At 42.5% G+C, this 26,187-nt stretch overlaps 1 protein-coding gene across 1 annotated transcript; it reads left to right on the forward strand.

The window, feature by feature from the left end:
- The first annotated feature begins 5,534 nt into the window (after positions 1-5,534).
- BMI1 (BMI1 proto-oncogene, polycomb ring finger) lies at positions 5,535-21,469 on the forward strand. The gene is made up of 10 exons (XM_089693747.1): positions 5,535-6,013; positions 11,865-12,014; positions 13,886-13,982; positions 14,090-14,145; positions 14,230-14,280; positions 14,861-14,969; positions 15,056-15,101; positions 17,839-17,937; positions 18,274-18,354; positions 19,417-21,469. Exons 2-10 carry the CDS (start codon positions 11,903-11,905, stop codon positions 19,747-19,749), a joined length of 984 nt encoding a protein of 327 aa, XP_089549873.1. The 5' UTR covers positions 5,535-6,013; positions 11,865-11,902; the 3' UTR covers positions 19,750-21,469.
- The last annotated feature ends 4,718 nt before the right edge of the window (positions 21,470-26,187 follow it).

The following is a 26,187-nucleotide window of genomic DNA, read 5'->3' on the forward strand; positions in this document are numbered from 1 at the left end:
AATGACAGCAATACACGTCTGTGGCATTAGGATTGGTATAGTTACTATTCATTTTGTAGAGCGTGTTTCTGTAAACGCTGATTGAGCTTAGTAAATAGGGCGAAGATGTGTCTATGTCTGCATAGGCGATTGTTTTATATCCCAGTGTGGCTGGAAATGTAAAGTGAACACAACTTCACGTTCTGTACTAAATTGTGGCCATACACTTTGCACAGTGATCATTCACCTTACTACGTGAACAGCACCCATCTATTCTGCCTGCATCACCCCCATTGTGGCTCCCCCATGGTTCACAGCCCCCAGTACTCCACTGGGATTCATTTTCTGCACCGTATAATCTGCTGTAAGCGGCACCTAAAATCAAAGGCAGGTGGTTGTGTCTTCATTCAACATTGTTATTTAAGGAGCAACAATGTATCCCACAGCTGGATGGCTAAAGCTAATGGGATTGCTGCCGCTAATTCAGTAACACAATGCAAGGAGCAATGGGGGTACCCAAGGAACACTCGCCTGTACTGACCAATCAGAATCAGCTGAAGATATCCGACTATGGCAAGCCTACATGTGATTGGTTACTAGAGGTCACTGGATCGCTTGCATGTCCTTGTTGCACTTATTGAAGAGGTCATTCAATAGTCCTATGAACGTCCACATGGAGTATAAGGGGCTTTATTTCATAGCATTAGATTATATTTCACAGGTCATTATTATTGAAGTCCAAACATTGAGATCTACATCAGGCGTGCCACAGCTCCATATGACTTTTATGATGCCCATGTCTTAAGCCCCATGGATGATCCATACACGATGCAATTTAATTGTACAATGATCGTGTTCAGAGCAGCTCCTCTCGAATACATTGTAGCTTCCCTATGGCAAAGCAACTTTACTAAAATCCCATCTACAATATCTGATCCCTCCAACCCCGATCATACTTCGGTTGTTTCATCAGTTCTGGTTGTAGCTTGTCCCTAGTAAATTCAGTTCTCACAGTGTGATTACTAGCACGTGTACCCTTAGACAACACAGGGGGCTTGGCATGCCTGGACCTCCAGTATACACGGTAGGTACAGCATGGTTGTAAGTATGTACCCCAACTATACATCAAGTACAGTATAGTGGAAGCGTCCTACGCTCAGTAAGTACAGTATGACTGTGGTATTGTACCTATACAGTATGACTGTGGTATTGTACCCTTAGTAAGTACAGTATGATTGTGGTATTGTACCTATACAGTATTATTGTGGTGTTGTACCCTTAGTAAGTACAGTATGATTGTGGTGTTGTACCCTTAGTAAGTACAGTATGATGGTGGTGTTGTACCTATACAGTATGATTTGTGGTGCTGTACCCTTAGTAAGTACAGTGTGATTGTGGTGTTGTATTATTAGTAAGTACAGTGTGATTAAGGTGTTGTGCCATTAGTAAGTACAGTATGATTGTGGTGTTGTGCCATTAGTAAGTACAGTGTGATTAAGGTGTTGTAGCTATAGTAAGTACAGTATGATTGTGTTGTACCATTAGAAAGTACAGTATGAGTGTGTTGTACCATTAGAAAGTACAGTGTGATTAAGGTGTTGTAGCTATAGTAAGTACAGTATGATTGTGTTGTACCATTAGTAAGTACAGTATGATTGTTGTGTTGTACCATTAGTAAGTACAGTGTAATTGTGGTGCTGTACCATTAGTAAGTACAGTGTGATTAGGGTGTATCATTAGAAAGTACAGCAGGATTAAGGTGTTGTAGCTATAGTAAGTACAGTATGATTGTGTTGTTGTACCCTTAGTAAGTACAGTGTGATTGTGGTGTTGTACCATTAGTAAGTACAGTGTGATTGTGGTGTTGTACCATTAGTAAGTACAGTATGATTTAGGTGTTGTAGCTTTACTAAGTACAGTATGATTGTGTTGTTGTACCATTAGAAATTACAGTATGATTGTGGTGTTGTAGCTTTAGTAAGTACAGTATGGTAGCAGCGAAATACCATTAGTAAATGCAGTAAGTAGAGTTTTGTAACAGCGCTGTAGATGTATTAAGTACAGCATATGTGATGCAGTGTACGTTTAGTAAGTATAGTAGCGCTGCACAATGTGGTAAATACAGTATGGTAGTAGCGCTGTAGTAAATACAGTACACCTTTAATAAATACAGCATGGCAGTAGCACCGTAAGTGAGCACAGTATAGCCGTAGAGGTGTCCTATTAGTAAATCCAGTAAGGACAGTGTGGTTGTAACGCCGTACCTTTAGTAAATGCAGTGCGTCCAGTAGGAGTGTACCCTGGTACCTCCACAAAACACTGTCCATATTGTGTGATTGCGGTAATGAGTACACAGGCTGTTCTGTCCTCTGCTGTACTCCGAGGAAGCCCGGTGTAGTTGTAGCTGTGTACCTCCTGTAAGTGGAGTGAGCAGACGGTGGTTGTAGCGCTGTAGCCGCACATGTACAATCCGTACAGCCCAAGCACCGGAGGCTTGTACTGCCATTTCTCCAGCAAGCTCAGTATAGTCACAGCGCTGCTCTCTATCACACAACTGCTGGCTGTTAGCAGCGCTGTAGCTTTAGTATACACAAATCCACATTCCGGCTACCACGCTGTTCCTATAGGATAGTATTTATAGTGTGCTTGGTTGGCTAAATATCCCCCAAATACAGCAAGCCCAGCATGGCTGCAGAGCCGTAGCTCTTTCAGTAAGCACAGTGGGGTGGAGGAGGAATCCTTCTAGTAAGTACAATATGTATACCATGGCTGTACCTTTAATTGTGTAATTGTATATAGTGCTGTATACATGGTGTACACTGCGGTGATTGCTGCACATTATTAAAATGCGGTGTAGATGAAGTAACCTATAGTAGCTATGGTGTGGATGAAGTAACCTATAGTAAGTACGGTGTGGATGAAGTAACCTATAGTAATTACGGTGTGGATGAAGTAACCTATAGTAATTACGGTGTGGATGAAGTAACCTATAGTAATTACGGTGTGGATAAAGTAACCTATAGTAATTACGGTGTGGATAAAGTAACCTATAGTAAGTACGGTGTGGATGAAGTAACCTATAGTAAGTACGGTGTGGATGAAGTAACCTATAGTAAGTACGGTGTGGATGAAGCATTATATCTCTAGTAGGTACAATAGGATTATAGTGCTGTACCTATAGTAAGTGTGGATGAAGCAGTATCCCTCTGTTAAGGGCTATATGATTAGAGGGTTGTCCCTCTAGTAAGCAGCACCCCCTAGTATGAGCAGTACACTTACAGCGGGGTAGGGATAGTAAGTACAATAGGTACTATGTGGGTGTAGCGCTGTACTTCTTAGTAAATAGGGGTTTCGCCTTTAGTAATTATTATGTAGTTGAAGCTCTTTACCTCTTGTAATTAGAGCGCTACACCTTTAGTAAGTACTATGTAGCTGTAGCTTTAGTAAGTACCTCTAGTAATTAGAGCTCTGTACCTCTAGTAAGCACAGTAAGTACTATGTGGTTGTAGCTCTATACCTCTAGTAATTATAGCGCTACACCTCTAGTAAGTACAGTAAGTAGTATGTGGTTGTATACCTCTAGTATTTAGAGCGCTGTACCTCTAGTAAGTACAGTAAGTAGTATGTGGTTGTATACCTCTAGTATTTAGAGTGCTGTACCTCTAGTAAGCACAGTAGTAGTTTGTGGTTTTAGCGCTGTGCCTCTAGTAATCTATGCAGTTAAAGCGCCGCACTGCTAGTTAAGTACAATAAATTATTTCCCGACTCATTAGTAAGCATTGTAAGGTGTTTCTTCCCCCCTCTCTGTACAGTCACAGCCCGCTGCATTTTGTACCTACCGTAAGATCACAGTGTTCTCCCAATAGAACGCTGGATATGACTCTACATACATTTGTATCACTCTGATCTTACTCTGAGATACAATGTTGCAGTTAGTTACAATGATCCTTGTTATATAGTGACCTGACCTCCCTGTATGGTATCCCCCAACTCTGCCAAATACAGACAAAGATCGCACTGTCTGTTTACTCAGCGCTTCCAACAATGATTTATTAAATTGTTCTGATTACATAGATGAGCCCCTCGTTGCTGAATCTATGGAAGCTCCATTATTCTCTAAAATGTTTTTCTGGCAGCCTGCTCTCTCTATACATCTATGTGCTGTGATACCCCAACCAACACAACTGCCAGTTATATGAGAGCTAATGCATAGGCGGTGCTCCTTGATAACCCAACCAATACAACTGTCCTTTTTATTATAGGCAACCCACACTTCTATGTCTTATTTGTGACACTCTAACCAACACAACTGCTCTTTCTATTATACGCAAAGCACACTTTTATGTCTTAACTACCACACCCCAACCAGTACAACTGCCCTTTCTATGATAGGCGATACACGCTTCCCTGTATTAATTATGACACCCCCAACCAGTACAACTGCCCTTTCTATGATAGGCGATACACGCTTCCCTGTATTAATTATTACACCCCCAACCAGTACAACTGTCCTTTCTATAATAGGCGATGCACACTTCTCTGTATTAATTATGACACCCCCAATAACCAGTGCAACTGTCCTTTCTGTAATAGGCAATGCACGCTTCTCTGTATTAATTATGACACCCCCAACCAGTACAACTGTCCTTTCTATAATGGGAAATGTACACTTCTATGTATTAATTATGACACCCCCAACCAATGCAACTGCCCTTTTTATTATAGGAAATGCACTTTTCTATTTATTAGCTACGACACCCCAACCAACACAACTGCCCCTTTCTTTTATAGACAATGTACATTTCTATGTAATAACTATGACCCCTCAACCAACACAAATGCCCGTGTTATGACAGGCAATGAAAAGCCTGTGCCCTATGGCACCCCAAACAGCAGGTCTGCCAGTTAAGTGACAGGCAATGCCAACCCTGTGCCTTAACTATGACACCCCAACCAACATAAGTGTCCATTATATGACAAGCAACACTCGCCCTGTGCCAGGACACCCCAGCCAGCACAGTTGCCCGTTGTATTATAGGCAATGTACCTACTGTGCTCTATGAAATCCCCAACCAACACAACTGCCATTATACGGCAGGCAATGCACACTTTCCCCCTTAATTATGATACCCCAAACGGCGCAACTGCCATTTATATGAAAAGTAATGCATACTCTACGCCTGAATTATGACACCCGACAGACACAACTGCCTATTACAGGACAGGCAATGCACATTTGCTGGAGAAGAAATGATCCACCCCGTGGGTCACCCACTCCGCTTCTGCTGACATTCTTATTTTTTTCCCCCAGCCCCAGAGTTATATTATAATTTCAGGGGTGTCATGAATTGTCGGGCGCCTCCCCCCGATCGGCCTGGGTTGTAATCGGAGGTGATGTGTGCAGAAATCGCAGAGTAGCCTGTGTGTCCGCGCTGAGTGCGCTGTGTGTACATTGTGAGTGTAGTGTGTACACTAATTCCCAGGCCGCCCTTAAGGAATGAGACCACGTGACGGCGCGGGGCGGGCGGACTCCGAGCCATTTTGGGGACGGTGTCAGTTTGCAGTGTGAGGCTCCAGTGAGCGGAGTGCCCGAGCAGCCCGGGAGAGGCAGCAGCGGAGGAGGCGGCGGTGGCGCGCGGAGGGACAGGGGGCGGCTCGCGCGGCGCTCAGGGCGGCAGCAGCAAGATCGGCTCCGGTGCGGCAGCAAGCAAAAAAAAAAAAGACAAAAGCGCTGAGGATGGTGTAATCAGCCCCCGGATCCGGGCAATAGAAGAGGCGGGAGCGGCGGTCCGGTCCGGAGGAAGAGCCGGAGGAGGAGGAGGGGGAAGGAGGGGATCTCCCACCCCTGGCTGGCCTGGAGAAGGGGGGGAAATGAGCGCAGTGCCCGCACTGACAGCGTCTGCAGATCGGCTCAAGATGGCCGCCCCTGGGCTGCTGCTCATCCGCTGAGCGCCCCCCCCCCCTACCCGACACTGCATTGTCCCCGGACCCCCCAGCAGCAGCAGCAAGCAGCCACCCCGATCGGCACCCCACGGTATGTGCACCCTCCTGGGTGGGGGGTGGGGATCTGGTGGAGGGGAGGGGAAGGGGGGGGAGAGGGGGTGTTTGTCTGCTGTACGTAAATAAAGAGGAGGGGGGAGTGAGGGGGGTGGGGTGCGGATGCTGGAATTTGGCAAAAGGAGGGGGGTGGTAACAACACAGGTAGATGTGGGGGTGCCGATGTTGGGGAGTGGAGCACGTGAGCGGGCAGAGGTGCCATCTTCTGGGGCTGCCCAATCTCAGCTCTGGTGATCTCCCTCCCTGTGTATTCAAGCCCCCACCTCCTCTGCTTCATGTCAGCCTGCCCCCTCCCCCCTGCTCCAAGGCACACTTTTTACACCCCACTTTGCAAGCTGTACCCCCCCCCCCCCCCCAGTGCCTTAGTAGTAGGGCTAGCTTGGCATGGCAGGGAATGGAGCTGGTGGTGCCAGTGTGGTCATAATGTGCCATCTGCCTAGAGAAAACCACATGCATGGGTCACTTTGCCACCCCCAGGGGTTTTTCTTTAGCTGTGTTGCCCATTTAGTGACAAAGCAAATGCACGTATTGTATACAAATGTTGTATTTGTCTGTGTGAACCAAAACAGAAATCCTAATAGATATACTATTATAGTCTGTGGATAGCATGCTTTGTTTGTATTGCAGTTAAAGGGAGAAGCCCCTGTGCTGATTTGTTGAATATTGTGTGTACAGTTGTCATTTCATGTGCATCCTCCTCCTTTGTGCGAGGAGCTTGGTTCAGCTCGGCTGCTGCTGCTGCTGCTATAAGGGCTCCTTTGCTGGTGACAGTAAATCACAATTGCCAGAGTAGCTCACTGGCCTTCCCTGTTCACTCCACTATGAGAGCTCTTGGAGAATCCTTCCAGCAGATCACAAAAAAATCAAGAAAAAAAAAAAAGCTGGCCAAGCCCAGAGTGCCAGTGGGGTTACCGTGTGGTCACCCTGCCATGTTTCCATATACTTTGCATAATGACCCATAAAGGAACAGGAGGGCTGGAGGAGCGATCACTGGCAGGGAGCTGGAGGGGAAAACACTGCTTCAGCTGTTGTTGGTATTTTTTTTTGTTGTAGATAAATGCATCCAATGGCTGATGTTTGAAGTTGCTCATTTGTATTTGTCGGGTGCTGAGAATAATGCTCTGGGAATTAGTGGTGACTTCAGATCATGCTCAGAACTTTGCTCCCACTCTGTCCTCATGTGATTGTAGCTGTGTTGGTTCACATGTAACAGTTGAGTACTCTACATATTTATTATTTGCATCTTCAGTTCAAGGTTTCCAGGCTGCAGCCCCTTTTACTTGGTCTAAGCAGTGCTGAGGAAGGGGGTCGACCTCCAGTGACTCTTTTAAAAAAAAAATGCTGTTTTGTATGTAGCGGGGGTGGTCTCCTGCATATTTTTTTTCCTGTTCAATTTATTAAATGCACTCCTTTCTTATCTGTAAATATGCAGCCTGGGAGCTCTGGAATATTGCTTCATAAACTAGCCGTGCCATTCTCTATAGCAGGATCCCTGGCTGACAATAGCTGTGGAAGCTCTGTTTGTATGTCAATGATATATTTCATGGCTCTGTAACTCTCTGAACATTAACCCAATGTAGCCTTAACAGATTTATAGAGTACTGGCTTCCTGCTTTTCCCCCACACTCCCTCTTTCCTTACTGACAGGCCCGTAACAAAGGTTTCATTCCAAGGCTTCGTTGTTACATTTCATTCCTGGCTTGCCTGGGAAGTTATTACATTGTATTAAATGCTATATGTTTATTGCTGCTTTTGATCTTCTGTACAGATCTGACCTGTGAGTATAATTCTTATCCTGGAAAGGTGCTCAGATTGCTCCTAGATAGGATCCCTTGTGATTAATGACAATGGCCAGATCACCTCCTAATAGTCAGATTAGGGTGATCACTATCTTTGGGATAGGAGGAAATTTGACAGATTAGATGAGATAAATCCATTGGCTTCTCTGTAGCTAGTTAAAAAAAAAAATTAATTCACAAATGCCTCGCAGCTGTAGTTAGAGTGTCAATTAAACCCCCCCTAATGTTGTGTCTAGGTGGGATAAATTCATACATTGTGAGTGGATTTCTTGTGTGTGACGTGAAATTGGAGGAATACAGGATATAATGGTGTGTTGGGGTGTTTCTGTCTACTTAGATCCTGCTGATAAATTGCCTGAGCTTGGAAAGTTCTCTTGACATTTGGAGTTTTGTTGCTGGCACTAATAAATAGAGTGGAAATTTTACTCCACTTTGTTGCTGGCACTAATGAAGAGAGAGGAAATTTTGCTCAACTTTGTTGCTGGCATAAATGAAGAGAGGAAAATTTGCTCCACTTTGTAGCTGACATTAAGGAATTGAGAGGAAATTTTGATCCACTTTGTAGCTGACATTAATGAAGAGAGGAAATTTTGCTCCACTTTGTTGGCATTACTGAAGAGAGAGGAAATTTTGCTCCACATTGTAGCTGTCATTAATGAATTGAGAGGAAATTTTGCTCCACTTTGTAGTTGACATTAATGAATAGAGAGGACATTTTGCTCCACTTTGTTGCTGGCATTAATGAAGAAAGAGGAAATTCTGCTCCACTTTGTTGCTGGCATTAATGGAGAGGAAATTTTGCTCCACTTTGTAGCTGTCATTAATGAATTGTGAGGAAATTTTGCTCCACTTTGTAGCTGTCATTATTGAATAGAGAGGGAATTTTGATCCAGTTTTTTGCTGTGATTAATGAATTGTGAGGAAATTTTGCTCCACTTTTTTGCTGACATTAATGAAGAGAGAGAAAATTTTGCCCCTTTTGTAGCTACCTTCCTCTAGTTCTTTTTTGGGACATTTGGACCTTTTTTGGTATTTGTCCCATTTGTGTCGCCAGGCTCTGGTAGTCTACTTGGAGATGCTCTGGTAATTGATGGTTGGCAGAGCTGGCATATTTTTTGGTTGAGATGTGGAGGGTGAATGTGCCATGTAGAAGTCTGGACAAGTTTGTACTTTGCCCGGCCGAAAATTGAAAGCATAACTGCCATTTAATATCTCAGGGTGGGTTGTATGGTTGTTTGCCAAAGCTGTTCATCAATGAGCTCCTCCAGTTCAGGGACTGTGTGAACTGAACATGTGTGTGTGTGTGTGTGTGTATATATATAATGGGTTTTTTTACTCCTAAGCTGTCCTTAGATAAAATGTTTCTTCTCCCCCAGTCCTTCTGAGCCTTTTATCTCCCGACTTTTGCTATGTCACTTGCGAATCTTCTGCGAACTTTGTTCTCTGAGTTTCCAACACTCTTTTTCGAACAGTTTTCCCCCGTTTACCCCAAGCAGATCTCACCAGTTCTGCTTCCCATCGGAGTTGAATGTGTTTTTTTTTATGTATTTGTCTTCTACAAGTATCGACTGCCTGGGCTGTGGTGGAGCCGGTAATAGCCGGCTGTCCCCGATTTTGTGAGTTCACTATGGACTCTTCATTCATAGCTGTCCAGAGCTCCTCCCATCCCCTTTGAGGTGCAGTGGTCAGGTGTAGTGTACATGCACAGGAGGGGGGTCAGCACCTTTCAAGCCAATCAGGGCTTAATGTGGTATTTGTTTTCTACAAGTATCGCCCATCTGGGCTGTGGTGGAGCCGGTAATAGCCGGCTGTTTCTTTTTTTCGGGGGTCAGTCTGTACTCTTCATTCACAGCTGTACCTGTCAGGCGTAGTGTACATATATAAGAGGGGGGTTCGGCACATTTTAAGGACTATGCCCGTTTTTTTTTGCTGCGGATTAACTTTTGTTAGGGTGGGGGGAGCACACAAATCCTTTGCTGTCATCCATGATAAAAATAAAGCAGGATGGTGCTGGGGAGGGGGGGGGGTACTCCCAGAACTTGGATCACCCCCTGTTCCTGGTGTGTAGAAGGAGGGTGCTGGGAGATAGTCATACATAGAAGTAAGAGAGCTCCCCCCCCATTCCTGGTGTGTTGAATGAGGGTGCTGGGAGGTGCTCCCAGAAGTAGGACCCCCCCCCTTCCTGGTGTGTGAAAGGTGGGTGCTGGAAGGTGCTCCCAGAAGTAGGACACCCCTGTTCCTGGTGTGTAGAAGGAGGGTTCTGCGAGGTGCTCCCAGAAGTAGGACACCCCTGTTCCTGGTGTGTAGAAGGAGGGTTCTGCGAGGTGCTCCCAGAAGTAGGACACCCCTGTTCCTGGTGTGTAGAAGGAGGGTTCTGCGAGGTGCTCCCAGAAGTAGGACCCACCTGTTCCTGGTGTGTAGAAGGAGGGTGCTGAGAGGTGCTCCCAGAAGTGGGACCCCCTGTTCCTGGTGTGTTGAATGAGGGTGCTGAGAGGTGCTCCCAGAAGTGGGACCCCTGTTCCTGTGTGTAGAATGAGGGTGCTGAGAGGTGCTCCCAGAAGTAGGACCCCCTGTTCCTGGTGTGTAGAAGGAGGGTGCTCCCAGAAGTAGGACCCCCTGTTCCTGGTGTGTAGAAGGAGGGTGCTGGGAGGCAGTGTGTGTGACCCCGGCTCTCTCCTTCCTTCCCTCCCTCTCAGCTCTTTGTCTGTTCCCTGAACTGTACTGGGCGCCTCTTAGTTTTCTGCTCCTTCCCCTCTCCTGCTCGCCCCCCACCCGCCCCCTGCACTTCAGATCTCTGTGTGATGGGTTTGTTCCTCTGGATCTCTCCGTGTATTCCTGGAAAGGTCTCTGCTTTCCCTCTCCCGATTCCTCCAGATTTAGGGGCTCAGCTCATTCAGTGAGCCCCTGCTGCTTCCACCATTGGCCTGCGCCTATTTGGGGATCTAGTGGTCGCACATGTGGATCTAGTTTGCAGCGTTGATGTAGCCTTTTCCCAGTCTGCTGCCTCCTGGATGATTCCAATGAATGATCTGGGTGGTTCTAACTAGGAGGGCGATTTCGATTTGCTATTTGCACAGCGGGCAGATGGAAAGAGTTAAATAGCAGCGCCCTCCCCCCTGCAGGTATATTACCGCCCCCCCCTCCAGCACCTCTGTGTGACTCCATGCCTGGGTTTCCTCCCCATCTCCAGGCGGTGGCAGGATGCCAAGTGTAAGTGTAGGTTGCCATAGTAACGGAAGGATTGCAGCTTGGGCACCAGCACACGGTAATGTGCTCCTTTCATCGTCAGTATAGTCTAGCTGGCAGCTCCCAGTGGGTAGACCATTCCTGCCCCCCCCCCCCCCCCCAATGTTTGGTCTATACCCCAGCTCCAGGTTCTCCTACCAATTCTACCCTGGGTGCCATCATCTTCCAGCTTGCTGGAGCCACAGGGGCCAGAATATCATTGCTGGGGTGCACATTGCTTGCTGGTTTGCGTAGTTGTTGCGATTAAATCGTGCGTCGGCATCCTTGAAAACCTAAAGGCAAGAGCGGTTGTGCTCTGCAAGGGCATTTATTCCACAAAATGAGGAAAAGCTTTGCCGACTGCCATCACCCAATCATGTGCAAGCAAAATGCTGCTTTTTTTTTATTCTTCCTGCACATGATTGGCTATTCTTTTACAAAGTTAAGCTTCGCCCCATTTACTAAGCTTTGGCGCAATGCACTTGCGGAGTGTAGAGTCTATTTGCCTTTAGTAAATCAGCCGCATCTTGTCTGACTGCAAACCATGATGTAAATATATATCTGGTTCAATGATGACTCATTCATTTTCTGTAGCAGCAGTCCTGTGTTCATAGCATGGCCGAGAGAGGTCTCATTTCATTTACCCATGTCGGGATGTGTGTGGCACAGGGTGACAATTCGAATCGCCTCGTTAGTGTGCGCTTCATTTGCTCATTGTCTGGGTGCGATTTGTTAAGGAAAGCCTCTCCCAGTGCATTGATACATGGGGGCCCATCTGTGAATTATTGACTGTGTTTCTTGCAGGGATTGAGAGAGAGAGAACGCCTTTCCACCGAGCAATCATGCATCGGACGACCAGGATCAAAATCACGGAGCTGAACCCCCATCTGATGTGTGTTCTCTGCGGAGGATACTTCATAGACGCTACGACCATCATCGAGTGTCTTCATTCTTGTAAGTAGAAGATGGATTATAAGAGCTGGGGGACTCTGCAGTGGGCAACCTCTCCAATGTACATCGCTCTGGTGCTTGTTTCGCCATTGCAATTCATTTTCTTAGGTCTGGTTCTGCTTTTCCTCTTATAAGAAAGCTGGAGAATATAGAGAGACAGACTAGGGCTGCTTTACTATCAGTACATTTGTCTATAATGACCTTGTGCCCACACAGAACACTGAATTCTGGGCAGAGCAGTTCAAATAAGAGTTTCCATTATAATGTGAATCCACCTAAATGAGTCCAAAATGTACTTCTGTCTGTAGAGGAGATCATTTGTGTGGCAATAGATTGGAAGTCAGTGATCCTCCTTTTTAATAATGATGGAAGTGCTATTAGTTTAAAAACTGAAAGAGTATAACATTGGAAGAGTCTTCCCTGTCCTGCCCCATTGACTGTTCTTGTAGGACCGCTGGAACAATTATTGGCCTGTCTATCTTAACATGTATTAATGGAGGAGAAAGATGGTCTGTAAAGGTTTGAAGGAAAACAGAGCTGTGTATGTAACAAAATGTGGAAAAGTTGATAAATGAAGTCTTTCCAAATCTACTTTGCAAAGTATTTGTTCACTTAGCTGAGAATTAGGTGGAGCTGCATTCAGTTCAATCCTCTAAACATACAAGCAATCCTGACTTTTTTCTGTATTTTTCTATTTCCCTTACACATGACTGGGTACTTAAATTGAACAAAGCTTTACTTTAATCACAGTGAACAGTTACTGTACAAAGTGGAAATGCATTTTTCCAAGTGAATATCCCCTAATTGTAGTAAACTATTCCCAGTTTGTCTTGCTTTTGTATGATCTGTGTTGCTTTTTTTCATTGCACTTATATAATCTATGCTACATTTGGTATTTCATAAAGAGTTGTTCTTTGTATCTACTAGGTTTAGGTATTCTAAAATTATATATCTGTATTGAGTGCCCATTTATCTATATATCTAAAGTTTCTATAGCTGGGTCCATGTGTATATTTTTAACCCTCCATGTATCTGTATATCTGTATAGTTGGGCACTTTTTTTTGTTAGTGTCTCACATTACTTGTACACACACACACACACACACACACACACACACACACATATATATAAAATGTATATATGTGTGTGTGTGTGTATTTATATATTTATATATATATATATGTAATTATTTTTTTTTTTTTGTTTAATACATCTATATTCTGTATATCTATAGAAAAAAAATATATATATATATATATAATTTTTTTTCTATAGATATACAGAATATAGATGTATTAAACAAACAAAATTTTTTATATATATATATATATATTTATTTATTTATTGCTGTGCAGTATATAATAATTTACTAAAGGAAAAGGGTAGTTCACAATGATAAATTAAGTGAAGTGTTCCCTTTCACATGTTTCACATTTTCAGTCGCATGCTAAGAAGGAATCCTGTTTAATATCCCTCACACAGGATTGGATATTCATGGTGAAGACATCTTCATATTCAATAACATTCACTTAGGTGAACAGCCTCTACTTCTTTAGTAAATTAACCCAAAATGATAAATCGTGACATTTTGTGTATCACTTCCATCAAATATTAAAGGAATGTATTCCTAATTTAACACCAGTGAGCTAAACCATGCAAAACACATGGGGAAAAAATGGTAAAACTTTTATTGTCACTGCTTTGCAGAATTCTACCAGAGGTGTTTTGGTCCCCTGACCATAATCTGAGTGGTTATTCTGTATGTATGTGTGACATATAGATGTATTATTGCATGCACTGCCTCTTCTTGCCCTCTCTCCCCTATCAGTAACCTATCAGTAACTAACCACCTCTCTTGGCTTTGTTTGTACAGTCTGTAAAACCTGCATTGTGCATTATCTGGAGACCAGCAAGTATTGCCCTATTTGTGATGTCCAGGTGCACAAGACCAGACCCCTGCTGAATATCAGGTAGGTAGGCAATGTGCCTTCATTCGAGGAAGGTTGTATTTCTGGCTTCATTGTACCATGGTCAAAGTCCGGCCACTAAGCATGTTCCTCCCCCCATCTCCTTGCAGGGCAGACAAAACCCTTCAAGACATTGTGTACAAGCTGGTGCCAGGGCTTTTCAAAAGTAAGTATGAAATATCGATTTGTTGGTGTGGATTTCCTTCAGACACGAGCCGGCCGCCCTAAACCCACCTCTGCTCTCTTGTAGATGAAATGAAACGTCGCAGAGACTTTTATGCAGACAATCCTACTGCAGCTGGTGAGTCGACCACCCTTGTCTTGAACAGGACAGGTCCTCTTTATGTCCTCCTCCCTTCCCCCCTGTGGTTGATACGTTTCCTTCTTTTGCATTTTTTGTCAAGCTGTGATGTTTGTTCTGGAAACACAAAAGGGATCTTCTGCAGTTCCTTATCGATTATATTGGATTGGATTGCATATTGAAAGGCTATGCTTGGTGTAGTCGGATCATCTGTGGCCTAAACTATATACAATCTTCTTTAGGTCTGCTAGGAACTATGTAGTGCAAGGATTTGTCTGCATTACCACAAGCTGAACTGATCTATCATATGTGTCCTGTGTACATGGGTTTTGGTAAATCTAAATGAGATTGTACTAAGATTGTATGATCAAATTGTATAGTGTATGGCCAGCTAAAAATGAAACTCTTGGTTTTTGGATTACCATCAATGGTTTGCAGAACAGATTTCTGTTTCTAGTCTAACTGCTGATCACTCGGCAAGGGCAGTGGTATAGCATTGCAGGCGTATTATTAATTAAGAATCCATTTTATGAAGTGACCATATGAGTTCTTTGTAGAGACACTCTTTCTGTTTAATTAGCGGCAAATGGCTCCAATGAGGACAGGGGGGAGGTAGCAGATGAAGACAAAAGGATCATCACAGACGATGAGATTATCAGTTTATCCATCGAGTTCTTTGACCAGACCCGGTAAGTTCTATGAAGTATTGGCTCTGATGAGTGATATAAATGGCACAGATTTGGGTGGAAGATCCTAACTCTTTGTTTGTTCTCAGGGTGGATCGAAAAGGGAACAGAGACAAGGATAAATCGAAGGAGGAGGTAAATATCGTCCGATACTGATTGTACAATTGTGTGTCCTGTATTCAGAGGCAGATAAATCGTGGTCCTCCCGATGTTCTTGACAGGTCGAGTTGCTTTGATACAAAGTAACAGATCAATATTCCAAGGAGAGTCCTCAAAATCCTAAAGTGAATGTATGAGATTGTACAGATTTCATCCTAAACCATTTGCGATCTACTCCCCTATCTGCACACATGGATGAAGGTTCCATGTGCCATGAATCTGCTTGTATAACAAATATCCAAACAGAACTATCAAAACATTGCTACAAGATTTCCAAAGTACATCGCAAGAAGTGTGTTGTGACATTGGGATAATAATATCTTTGTTACACTTGATTTTCTTTCCTTCCTTCCTTTCCTGTACTTTCCTCCTTTCTTTTTCTTTCTTCTCTTCTCATTCCTTTCTCTTTCTTTCTTTCCTCCCCCCCCCCCCCCCCTCTCTCTCACTTTCTCTCTCTCTCACTTTCTCTCTCCCTCTCCCACCATTTCTACCCACTGATACAATGTAACAAATTTATTGACCCCCCCCCCTCTCTCTCTCTCTCTCTCTCTCTCTCCCTCCCTCCCCCCACTCTCTCTTTCCCCCTCCCCCCTCTCTCTCTCTCTTTTTTCTTTTTCTTTTTTTCTGTTTCGCTCTCTTTCCCCTCTCCCACCTATAAATTACTTCCCACTGATATACAATGTAACAAATTTATTGACTTTCTTTCTTTCTTTCTCTCCCCCCTCTCACTCTCTCTCTCTCCCCCCCCCCCTTCTCTCTCTTTTCTTTTTCTTTTTTTTCTCTTTCGCTCTCTCTTTCCCCTCTCCCACCTATAAATTACTTCCCACTGATACAATGTAACAAATTTATTGACTTACTTTCTTTCTCTTTCTCTCCCCCCTCTCACTCTCTCTCCCCCCCCCCCCCCTCTCTCTCTCTCTTTTTTCTTTTTCTTTTTTTTTCTGTTTCGCTCTCTTTCCCCTCTCCCACCTATAAATTACTTCCCACTGATATACAATGTAACAAATTTATTGACTTTCTTTCTTTCTTTCTTTCTTTCTCTCCCCCCTCTCACTCTCTCTCCCCCCCCCCCCCCTCTCTCTTTTCTTTTTCTTTTTTTCCTCTTTCGCTCTCTCTTTCCCCTCTCCCACCTATACATTACTTCCCACTGATACAATGTAACATTTTTATTGACTTAAGAAATCACGATCAGTGTGTACAGACGTCCTTATAAACTGATAGGAACAGTGACCCTTCTGCAGGTTCTAGTAGTATCCCATTATAAGGTCTGCTTGGAATGGTTCCACTTTCCCATAGAATTTCCCACAGAATGTACACGATTTAGTAGGATCAATCAAGTGGATTCTGTCCATAGCACAGAGGTTTCATTGACATCGAATTACTAAAGTCAAATATGCTGCTCATTTTGCAAAGGAACTTACAGTTTGCGTAAACATTTTCCGCAGAGCTTCGTGAATGTGGTGATATTTAACTTTGCAAAGAATACCCAATCACATACAAGGGGGAAGCAGTTTTTGTGCTTGCACGTGATTGGATGATAGCAGTCAGCAGAGTACACATTAACTGGGCTTTGGGGGAATTCCCTTGCGCAGTCTATTTGTCTTTAATCAACAACCCTGCAGCTGGCATTATATTGGTCATCTTGCCAAGACATTGCACTTGCTGAAGGAAACCTGTCCTTTCCGTAGCTGGCCTCTTTCAGTGTGAGCCACTTGTCATGCTGGTCCTCTGGCTTCCAAACTATTGCAGTTACCACCCAGAAATAGTTATATGGACCTGGGAAAAGTCCTTGTCTACAGCCTAGCTTGTGTGAGACAATTTATTGAAACCAGGGGATCGATATAATATGCAGACCGCTAATACTGTTTGAAGGCGAAGAAGGAGATCAGGGAAGGTAGCCTGTGGGGGTTATTTTCTAAAATTGGAGAGTGCAAAATCTGGTGCAGCTCTGTGTAGAGACCAATCAGCTTCCAGGTTTTATTGTCCAAACTTAACTGAACAAGTTGACGTTAGAAGCTGATTGACTACCATGCACAGCTGCACCAGATTATTAGTGCTCCGGTTTTAGTAAATCTCCTCCTGTGTGTTTCTTGTAGGTTGTAGAAGTAGTTTAGTATGCGGCTGGATGCTCTTGGTTGCTATGTCTGCTTGCCCACTGAGCCACCTTCCCACCTATACTCGGTTTAAAGAAGCTCATCAACAGTAGAACAATATAGGTGTTCTCCATCGATTGGTGCAGAAAGTGTAAAGTGATACCCCTAACTGGCTATAAGTACAATTATTAAAGATGCAAGTTTTGGGGGTAACTGAGATTCCTCCTTCAGGCTTAATACATTTCAATAAAGGGATCACTTACTCTCCAAAGAGAAGGTCGGCAATGTAACAGGGGACATATTGGGATCATTTACTAATTGGATCGATGCTGTTCACCTAGTAAGCCGTGTGTTAGTGAATAAGGTGATGCTAAGTTGACATGTTGCATGTTCCATGTTGGAAGTTGTAAAGGGGCTCGCTGCTAAGAAAAGAAAAGACATGGCTGGGTATTGAAAGTGATCAATATGTACATGTGAACAGATTCCACTCCTTTTAGTAATCTTCTCATATGAGTGCGGAGTAATGCGAGGCTGTGCTACAAAACAAGCTCAGTATACTCAGAGCTGACAAGTCCATCGTCCGGAAAGTGAATGATCGTTGCGTGTATTCTCCCTTCCAGGCCAATGACAAGCGGTACCTGCGCTGTCCTGCTGCGATGACTGTCATGCATCTGCGGAAGTTTCTGAGAAGTAAAATGGATATTCCCAATGCCTTCCAGGTACAGTGCACCTACAGAGTGTGCCAATGGAGATATGTGTTCACCAGCACCGATCTCTGTACATAAACGAGGTTGGGGAGGCGATTGTATGCTGGGAGATTAAACATATCAATTCCTTTAAGGGGCCCCTTAGACCTGAGCCCTGTGTCCCCGGTGGGGGGAGGGGGGTGGTGGACACATAATTCTATAGACGATGCCATATGTGGTGGACACATAATTCTATAGACGATGGCTGGGAGCAATGTTGTACTCCATGGGGGGCAGGAGCTGGGGAAGGAAGGGTTAAACCATTCCTGTCATTTTAATGGCGACCTCTTTTATTTGTATTGCTGGCAGATCGATGTGATGTATGAAGAGGAGCCCCTGAAAGACTATTACACGTTAATGGACATCGCATACATCTACACGTGGAGGAGGGTAAGCAGCTGCTGCTCTGAGCGGAAAGGTTCAGCCTGTCCCCAATTACACCTAGCCTGGTCACATGACACTTTGATTGTGATTACTATGAGGGAACACCGACTATGAAGTCCTCAAGCTGTTAGCACTCAGGTTGGCATGGAATCATTTCAATCTGTAGGATCTATGTGTGGCCCCCTTCCCTTCCTCAATAAAAACACTTATATCTGCTAAAATGTAAGAGTTGGACCTAGACACATTCTCAGTTACAAGGCCATCCATTACTAGAGGAACAGAACGGGTTAACTGGCCTTAGTCTGTGCTTTTTAAAGGGTCCCAATGTTTGCTGACCTTTCCTGAAAATACTAGATCTCTGGCTGTCAGGCTGATTCAGTGGCTTTAGTTTTGCCTGAGTCACTGACCCAGAAGGATTATGCAGGTCAGGAATTTACTTTGACATCAATGGTTTGCATGTTTGTTCCACATCAGCCAGTCGACGTGATAGACACAGCCAGGCAACCAGTCTTTTCAGGAGGTCAGTCTCAGTATTGCTGGTAGTACAGGTTCATTTAGGAAATACAAAAGCTGCCTTGGCAGGTGGTCTTAAAATCACACATTCTTTAGGGGTTGATTTACTAAAGGTAAATAGACTACACGTTGCAAGTGCAGTTGCACTCTGTAAGGGAATTTGCTCTGGAGCTTAGTGAAGGAGGGGTGCTGACTTCCATTATCCAATCATATGCAAGCAAAACTGCTGGTTTTTTTTTATTTGCACATGATTGGGTTTTAGCTTTGCCTCAAGCTCTGGGCCAAATTCCCTTACAAAGTGCACAGTCTATTTGCCTTTAGTAAATCAACCCCATTATGTCATCCTCATCTTTGGTTACACGTTCTGACAGTGCTTGCATTGTTTTTTTTTGCTGTAAATGAAGCCAGAGTAATAGGCAAAAACTGTCACCTATGTAAGAGTTAACAAGTACATATTTGAATCCTGGTTCCTTACATTGACTTAGGCTGGAGTTCCCCTTTAGGCATAGTAATGTGGTGTACCAGGTTGCACTGACCTATTCCTTTCTTCCACAGAACGGGCCTCTTCCATTGAAGTACCGCGTGAGACCTACCTGTAAAAGGATGAAGATCAGCCACCCTGCCGACAGAATGAACAACATCAGCGGCGACCTGGAAAGTGACTCTGGCAGCGACAAAGCCAGGAGCCCCGCAGGGGTGGTGCCTTCCACTTCCGCCTGCATGCCAAACCCCAATACCCAGGTCCAGTCGCCGCACCCCCAGTTCCCCCACATCTCCACCACCATTAATGGGACCAGCTCCAATCCCAGCACCAACCACCAGAACCCTTTCATCAACAGAGCCAGGAAAATGTCCCTCAACTGTTCCTCTGCCACTTCATCCGGGTGAAGGAGGACTTCTGGGGCCACACCAGTAGAGACCAGCAACACACAACGTAACTAGGAACTTCATACAGCTTTATAGATGCTAATATTTGGTGACTGCCCCAATCGCCTACTTTTTTTGCTAGTGAATCCTCAACATGGCCATGGAAGCGAGTCAGGGTGGTGATTTTTATCTGGATATTTGGTTTCCATTTTAAAAAAATACTTTCAACTTGTTTTAACTCATGTTCGGTGGAAATATGAAACCTGAAATTGGGGACGAGCAGGATCTACATCGTTTGACTTAAGTGGATTTAATTGTGGACCTGGAAAGTCACTTTGGAGGAGGACCCTGACCTCTGTTGTGGATATAAGTTGCCCCTTGAAGAGGGTTGTAGTTATCTCTGGGAGTTCTCCTTGGACTCTTGGGCTGAAAGCTCCTTTCTTGGGAAATTTTGCTCTGGAAATTACAATATCCTGGATGTATTATAAGACATGGCACACAGCAAGTATGTCTGGTTTGGAGTCAGGACGACCTTGGATGTTTCCTTATCTCCAGGCTACCTTCACCACAATCTCCTGGTTGTTCTTTTTTTTTTTTTTTTTTTTTTTTGTTTTTTTGTTATTATAAAGTAATTCTGTGGACCTAGAGAGCTTTTTTGTCATCTTCTCAAATCTAAGTGCTTTATCATCCAACGGAAAGGAAATACATAGACTGTTCTATGTAGCCATTTCACTGTGAATAGTGATTTATTGTGTTAGCCTTCTCTTTTTTTCTGCATTGTTGTAAGACCCCTTTGCTGCCAGAAGGAGGGGAAGGTGGGGGGGGGGGGGGGGTCAGCTACTCTTTATGTCCCACCCATCTGGCGTCAAAGGGGACATGTGCTGCTGCACAGAATCGATCAAAGTTAGATAAACTTTCATTTTGGTTTTTTTTTTACAATCTTTGTCTAAAAAAAAAAAAGAAAAAGAAAAGTAAAAAAAAAAAGAAGAAAGCGGGTACTACCGTTTATTTTACTGACTTGTTTAAGTGATTCGCTTTTGTAAGAATCATTTGGCATTATGCTGGTTGTAAAATGCCATATTGGTATATTGACATAACAGGAAGACAGTATTGTATGATATATTTATAAATACTATAATGAAGATTTTTGTGTTTTCATGCACACATAAAGAAAAAGATTGTTAAACTTTCAAAAGTCTATTCAGTTGTCCAGCTGCAACTAGCACATGTTTTAACATCTCCAGAATTCTTTTTTTTAATTCTTTTTTATTTTCTGGTTTAAAGTGGTTACCCATTAAGCCCTCTGCCACCCGTTGTGATACTATGTAATAATGGTACTGCGTTTGAGTGTGATAGGGAATATCGCGTGTGTGAATAAGGGCCAATCAGAACGCAGCTCTGGTCACTGGACTGTCTTGGCTACACAGAAATAAAACCCCAATGTTCAGACAGTTGATATTGTATTTTCTAAATTATGCAATGACTAGTTGGGAGCAGGCAGACACGCCAGGAATCATTTAAGTAGCCCGCACTTTTTTTTTTGTTCTATAATTTTATCTGTTTGACCTTTTCTTACCCTTTCCCACCTGCACACACGTTTATTCTTTAAAGAATAATTAATGTTTGTATTGAAAGGAAAAAAAAACGTGGCTAATCATTTCATTGTCTCCAGTCTGCAAAGGAAGCACAAATCTATGGCTTTGTCTTGCTTATAGTCATTAAATCATTACTTTTGCATATATCTCATTTGTTGTTCTTGTTTTATTTGATCCTTTTCCAAGTTTTGTAGAAAGTGCTCAAAATGTGAGGCTTTATTATGTTTCTTTAGTCCTTATATATTTGTATTGTGTTTTATGTTGTATTGTTTTCTTTTTAATTGTGAGATTGTGGGGTGCTAATGTTACTACAGGAGCAACAATGTAATGTTTGTATGTATATATATAATATATGACAAAGAGAGGCTCAATTGCACAAATTAAACAAAAGGACAAGTATCTTTATTTTCAGCCAGGTGACCGTAAACTTAAAATCTCATTGGGTTGCGAATGGAGCTTCTAATATGCAAATTATTTGATTGGAACCATGCTGAAACACTTCAGTGTAAAAGAACCCTGTCCCTTTTCCAATGTGGCACATGCTCAGCATTGCACAGCTGTGGAGGCTGTATTGAAATCTCTTCACTGCATATTTATTGGCAACTATTGTGAAAATCAATTGTGCAACCTTTTTGATTTTAATGTCCCAACACCTTTATAAAGAATCCAGAGAATCTCCATAAAGCTACACTTCTTCTATAGCGAAACAAATGGGTGTTGTTTACGAAAACTATAGCATGCAAATCTGATCTAGCTCTGAATAAAAACCAATCAACTTCCAGGTTTCACTGCCAAAGCTTAAATGAACAAGCTGAAGTTAGAAGCTGATTGGCTACCATGCACAGCTGCACCAGTTCTCAGTGCTCCAATTTTAGTGAATCTCCCATATTGTCTGGAGTGTCAGCTCTGGAGGCAAAATTATTTATTATTATTAAAAAATGTATTGCCATTCATCTGCTAATTGACAAGTTGTGGAAACTGATCTGTTGTGAACTTCAGCACTCCCAGTCCCTCGGTCTTATGGTAGAAAAATACATATAAAGATTAGCCCACTGGATATTTGCCCTTACTAGCATATTTTCTACATAAATTATACTTTAGGGTAGCTTAGGGTGCTAGTTGGTGTCCCTTTCCATAGTGACCCTCTGCTTGATTGAACCCCCTGGTTAGGATGATGGGGAATTAAGAAACATAGGGGCCCTAACACAGAATATAATAATTACAGGTCCAGCAGCTGCGGGAACTTCTCCTTTACTGTTAATAATTCACCTCATCCCTTTAGTTCCTGGCCACTCTAGACTGCAGGCTGAGGTCACTGAAACCAGAATATAGACAGACATTTAAGGACCTAGCATGTAAATGTAAGTATTTAACATTTTTGCAAAGCAACCTGTTCCATTGTTTTTACAGCAACGTGATGGCATGGGCAACCCTACGGTCTGCCTTTTAGCTGCTTTTCTATATACAAAGCTCCAAATGACTCATGTCCTTATTTTCTTTAGCAGGCTGTAGACAGCCACCCACTACACACAGATAGTCTAATCTGCTTCTGGTGGCTACTTACATGTTGCTTGGTCTCTTTACTACAGTGCAGTCCTGGTGCTTTCTGCATTTTAGGCTGATTTGCTATAGTTAAGCATTTTTACTGAACAAAATGTGTCATTTTAATTTCAAGTATTCAATCCTACAAAAAGCATCTGTCTCATGTCTGTGTATTCCAAGTGAACTGGTTTTCCATGTCATTGGATAATGGTAAGGAGGAGTATTCACATAATTTGTTTAAGTGAAGAGTCCTAACTCTTTTAGTGAGTAAGCCTCTTTATAGTCTCTTCTAGGAGACAGACATGGGTTGTACTGATGGCCATGATGGTAATGGGTCTAAGGGATTTTACTAAAAGAGTTGAGAATCTGTACCCAATAAATAGCAGCTGTGTTCACTCTGAATACACAATTATGGGGGTTATTTACTAAAACTGAGTGGTGTAAAATCTGGTGCAGCTCTTCAAAGAAACCAATCAGGTTTCAGGTTTTATTGTCAAAGCTTAACTGAAAAAGCTGAAGTTAGAAGCTTATTGGCTACCATGCACAGCTGCACCAGAATTTGCACTCTGCAGTTTTAGTATCAAGCCCTTTTTGCCGGATTGGGCATTTGTTTGTTTGTAAAGTAAATTTTCACTTGCTAGCATAAAATTGGATGTTGGAATTCAGCAGAACCTCACCTCATTAACTGAGTGCTCCAGTTAGTTTTAGAACCCCTCCCCCCCCTCCATGTATAGATGAAATAAACAAGTATTGTCTCTTCACGTGATTTGACAATTGTAGGGAGTATTCACGTTATTTCTGAGTGAACATTCTGAGCCCCTTTAGTAAGTCAACCTCTTTGAAAACTGATTTGAATGGTACTGGAGACGATGATGGTTGTGGCACTATTTGCTATAGGAGTCGATGATCTTTAACCCAATAATGGTAGTTATGTTCACTTTGAATACCCAGTCATGTCAATATGAAATTAATCAATTTTATTTTTCTCAGAATTTGATAATTCAAGTGTCTCTTCACTCTATTTGAGTGAAAATCCTCAACTCCTTTAGTATATCGCCCACTTTGTGTGTGCGATATAGGGACTGAGAGCTGCTACAAATGTTGGGAGAGCTGATGAAGATGCTGTTTCTGGTTTTCTAAATGGAGAGAGAAAAACAAAGGATGACACGTGAAGGGTGATTTACCAGGGTGGATGAACAGAGATTTGCTTCAACAAAAAAAAGTTTTTTCTTTTTGCACTGTTTTCCAACCCTTCAAAAACAAAGCGTCCTTTAAACCATTTTTTTTTAAAGTTCTATCAGTAACACCACGTTTGTTTTCTGGGAAGGCTGCCTATTACAATAGCCTAGTCCATGCAACAAAACCATGAAAACCTGCTACAACTGATTTTTTTCTTTCTAATGGAAGCCAAATTCATATTTTTGTAAAGAGATTACTGCTGGACCATAAATGAAACAGGATGATATCTGCTGATCTCGTCATTCCATTGCTGGACTGAACTTTGCATTCTCTGTTTGTCTGATTGGGAACATCTAAACTTCTGCTCCATTCTTCTAAATGGCCATCTTGTATTCCTTGCACGGTGATTACATTTCAGTCATTCTCCGCTTCACTTCATTGGTGAGCACTGGATCAGACTGGACCAAAAATGTCTGGTATTCACGATAAAAGTCGGGGCTTTTCAATGCAATACCTCTTGTTGTCCTTCCCTGTGCCCTGTTGACCTGTCTTAAAGGCACGTCTGTTAATCACTATTGACCCAGGAGCATGTTTATAAAAAGAATGTCATCCTAGTGTAAACCTAAATCGTGATCCTTAGGCTTTTATGCTGGGGTATGGACTTCATATGCTGCTGTATTTCCCTTATAGGATGTAGATTATGTCATAATTTAGGACAGGGGTAGTAAAGATTCCTAGAATGTAATGATGATGTAAACCTAAATCGTGATCTTTTGGCTTTCATCGTTGGATATAGACTTCATAGTGTTGTCTTTTCTTTCTACTATGGGGTAGTTTGTATACTAATTTAGGGCAGGATTAGTAAAGATTCACAGATTTCCTTGGTCCTGTAAACATAAATGATGGTCTTTAGGCCTTAGTAGGATACAGACTTCATATGCTGCTATATTTCCCTTATAGGAAGTCATTTGTTTAACTAATTTAGGAAAGGGTTATTCAAAATTCCCAGATATCTATGATTGAGTAAATACAATGGCCTTTTATTGTGGAATATTATAGACTTCTGCTGTTGTATTTCCTTTACATGAAGTAGTTTGTATACTTTATTTATAGAAGGTTTGAAGATTCCTATCGTGTAAAAAAAAAAAAGTGATATTTTATGGTGGGATATAGACTTCATATGCTACTGTATTTCCCTTATAGGAAGTAAATTATATTCTAATATAGGGCAAGGTTAGTAAAAATTCCCAGATTTCCATGGTCCTGTAAACATAAATCGTGGTCTTTGGGCCTATTTGGATATAGTCTTCATATGCTGCTACATTTCCCTTATAGAGAGTAATTTGTATAACTAATCTAGGACAGGGTTATTAAAAATTTCCAGATATCTATGATTGAGTAAACACAATGGCCTTTTATTGTGGAATATAGACTTCTGCTGTTGTATTTCCTTTACTTGAAGTAGTTTGTATACTTTATTAATGGCAGGTTTCCTAATGATTCCTATCGTGTAAAAACAAATAAGTGATCTTTTATGGTAGGATATAGACTCCATATGCTGCTAGATTTATTTCTATATTTATATATATATATATATATAGAAGGCCAGCTAATACTCGCTCTCAGTTAATGTGTCTTGAAGGTCATACTGTGCCTAATGCCTCTAGTATATACATGGATGCAAAGGGGTTGATTTACTAACACTGGAACTAAAAATAAAGCTTAATTGAACAAGCTGAAGTTAGAAGCTGATTGGCTATAATACACAGCTGCACCAATATCTGAGTGCTCCCTTTTTAGTAAATCTCCCCCTATATGTTGTTGTCCTGCTTTTACAGGAATTAATTATTAAGGCAGGTTTAGTAGTAGTTTCAATATTTTCATCATCCTGTAAAAAAGAACCGTGATCCTTGGGCTTTTGTGATGGGATACAGACTTCATGCGTTGCTGTATTTCCTTTTTTAAGAAGTAGTTTGTACACTTATTAGGACAGCTTTGATAACGATTCCACCAATTTTCCATCACAGATCAAAAACCGTAATTTTTGGGCTTTCATAGTGGGGTATAGACTACATATGCTGCTGTTTATCTTTTACAGGAATTAATTCTACTGATTTGGGGGCAGGTTTGGTAGTGGTTCCAA

This window comes from Staurois parvus, unplaced genomic scaffold (assembly GCF_062004578.1).
Source record: "Staurois parvus isolate SC_StPar_1 unplaced genomic scaffold, SC_StPar_1.0 ptg000636l, whole genome shotgun sequence".
NCBI lineage: Eukaryota > Metazoa > Chordata > Amphibia > Anura > Ranidae > Staurois > Staurois parvus.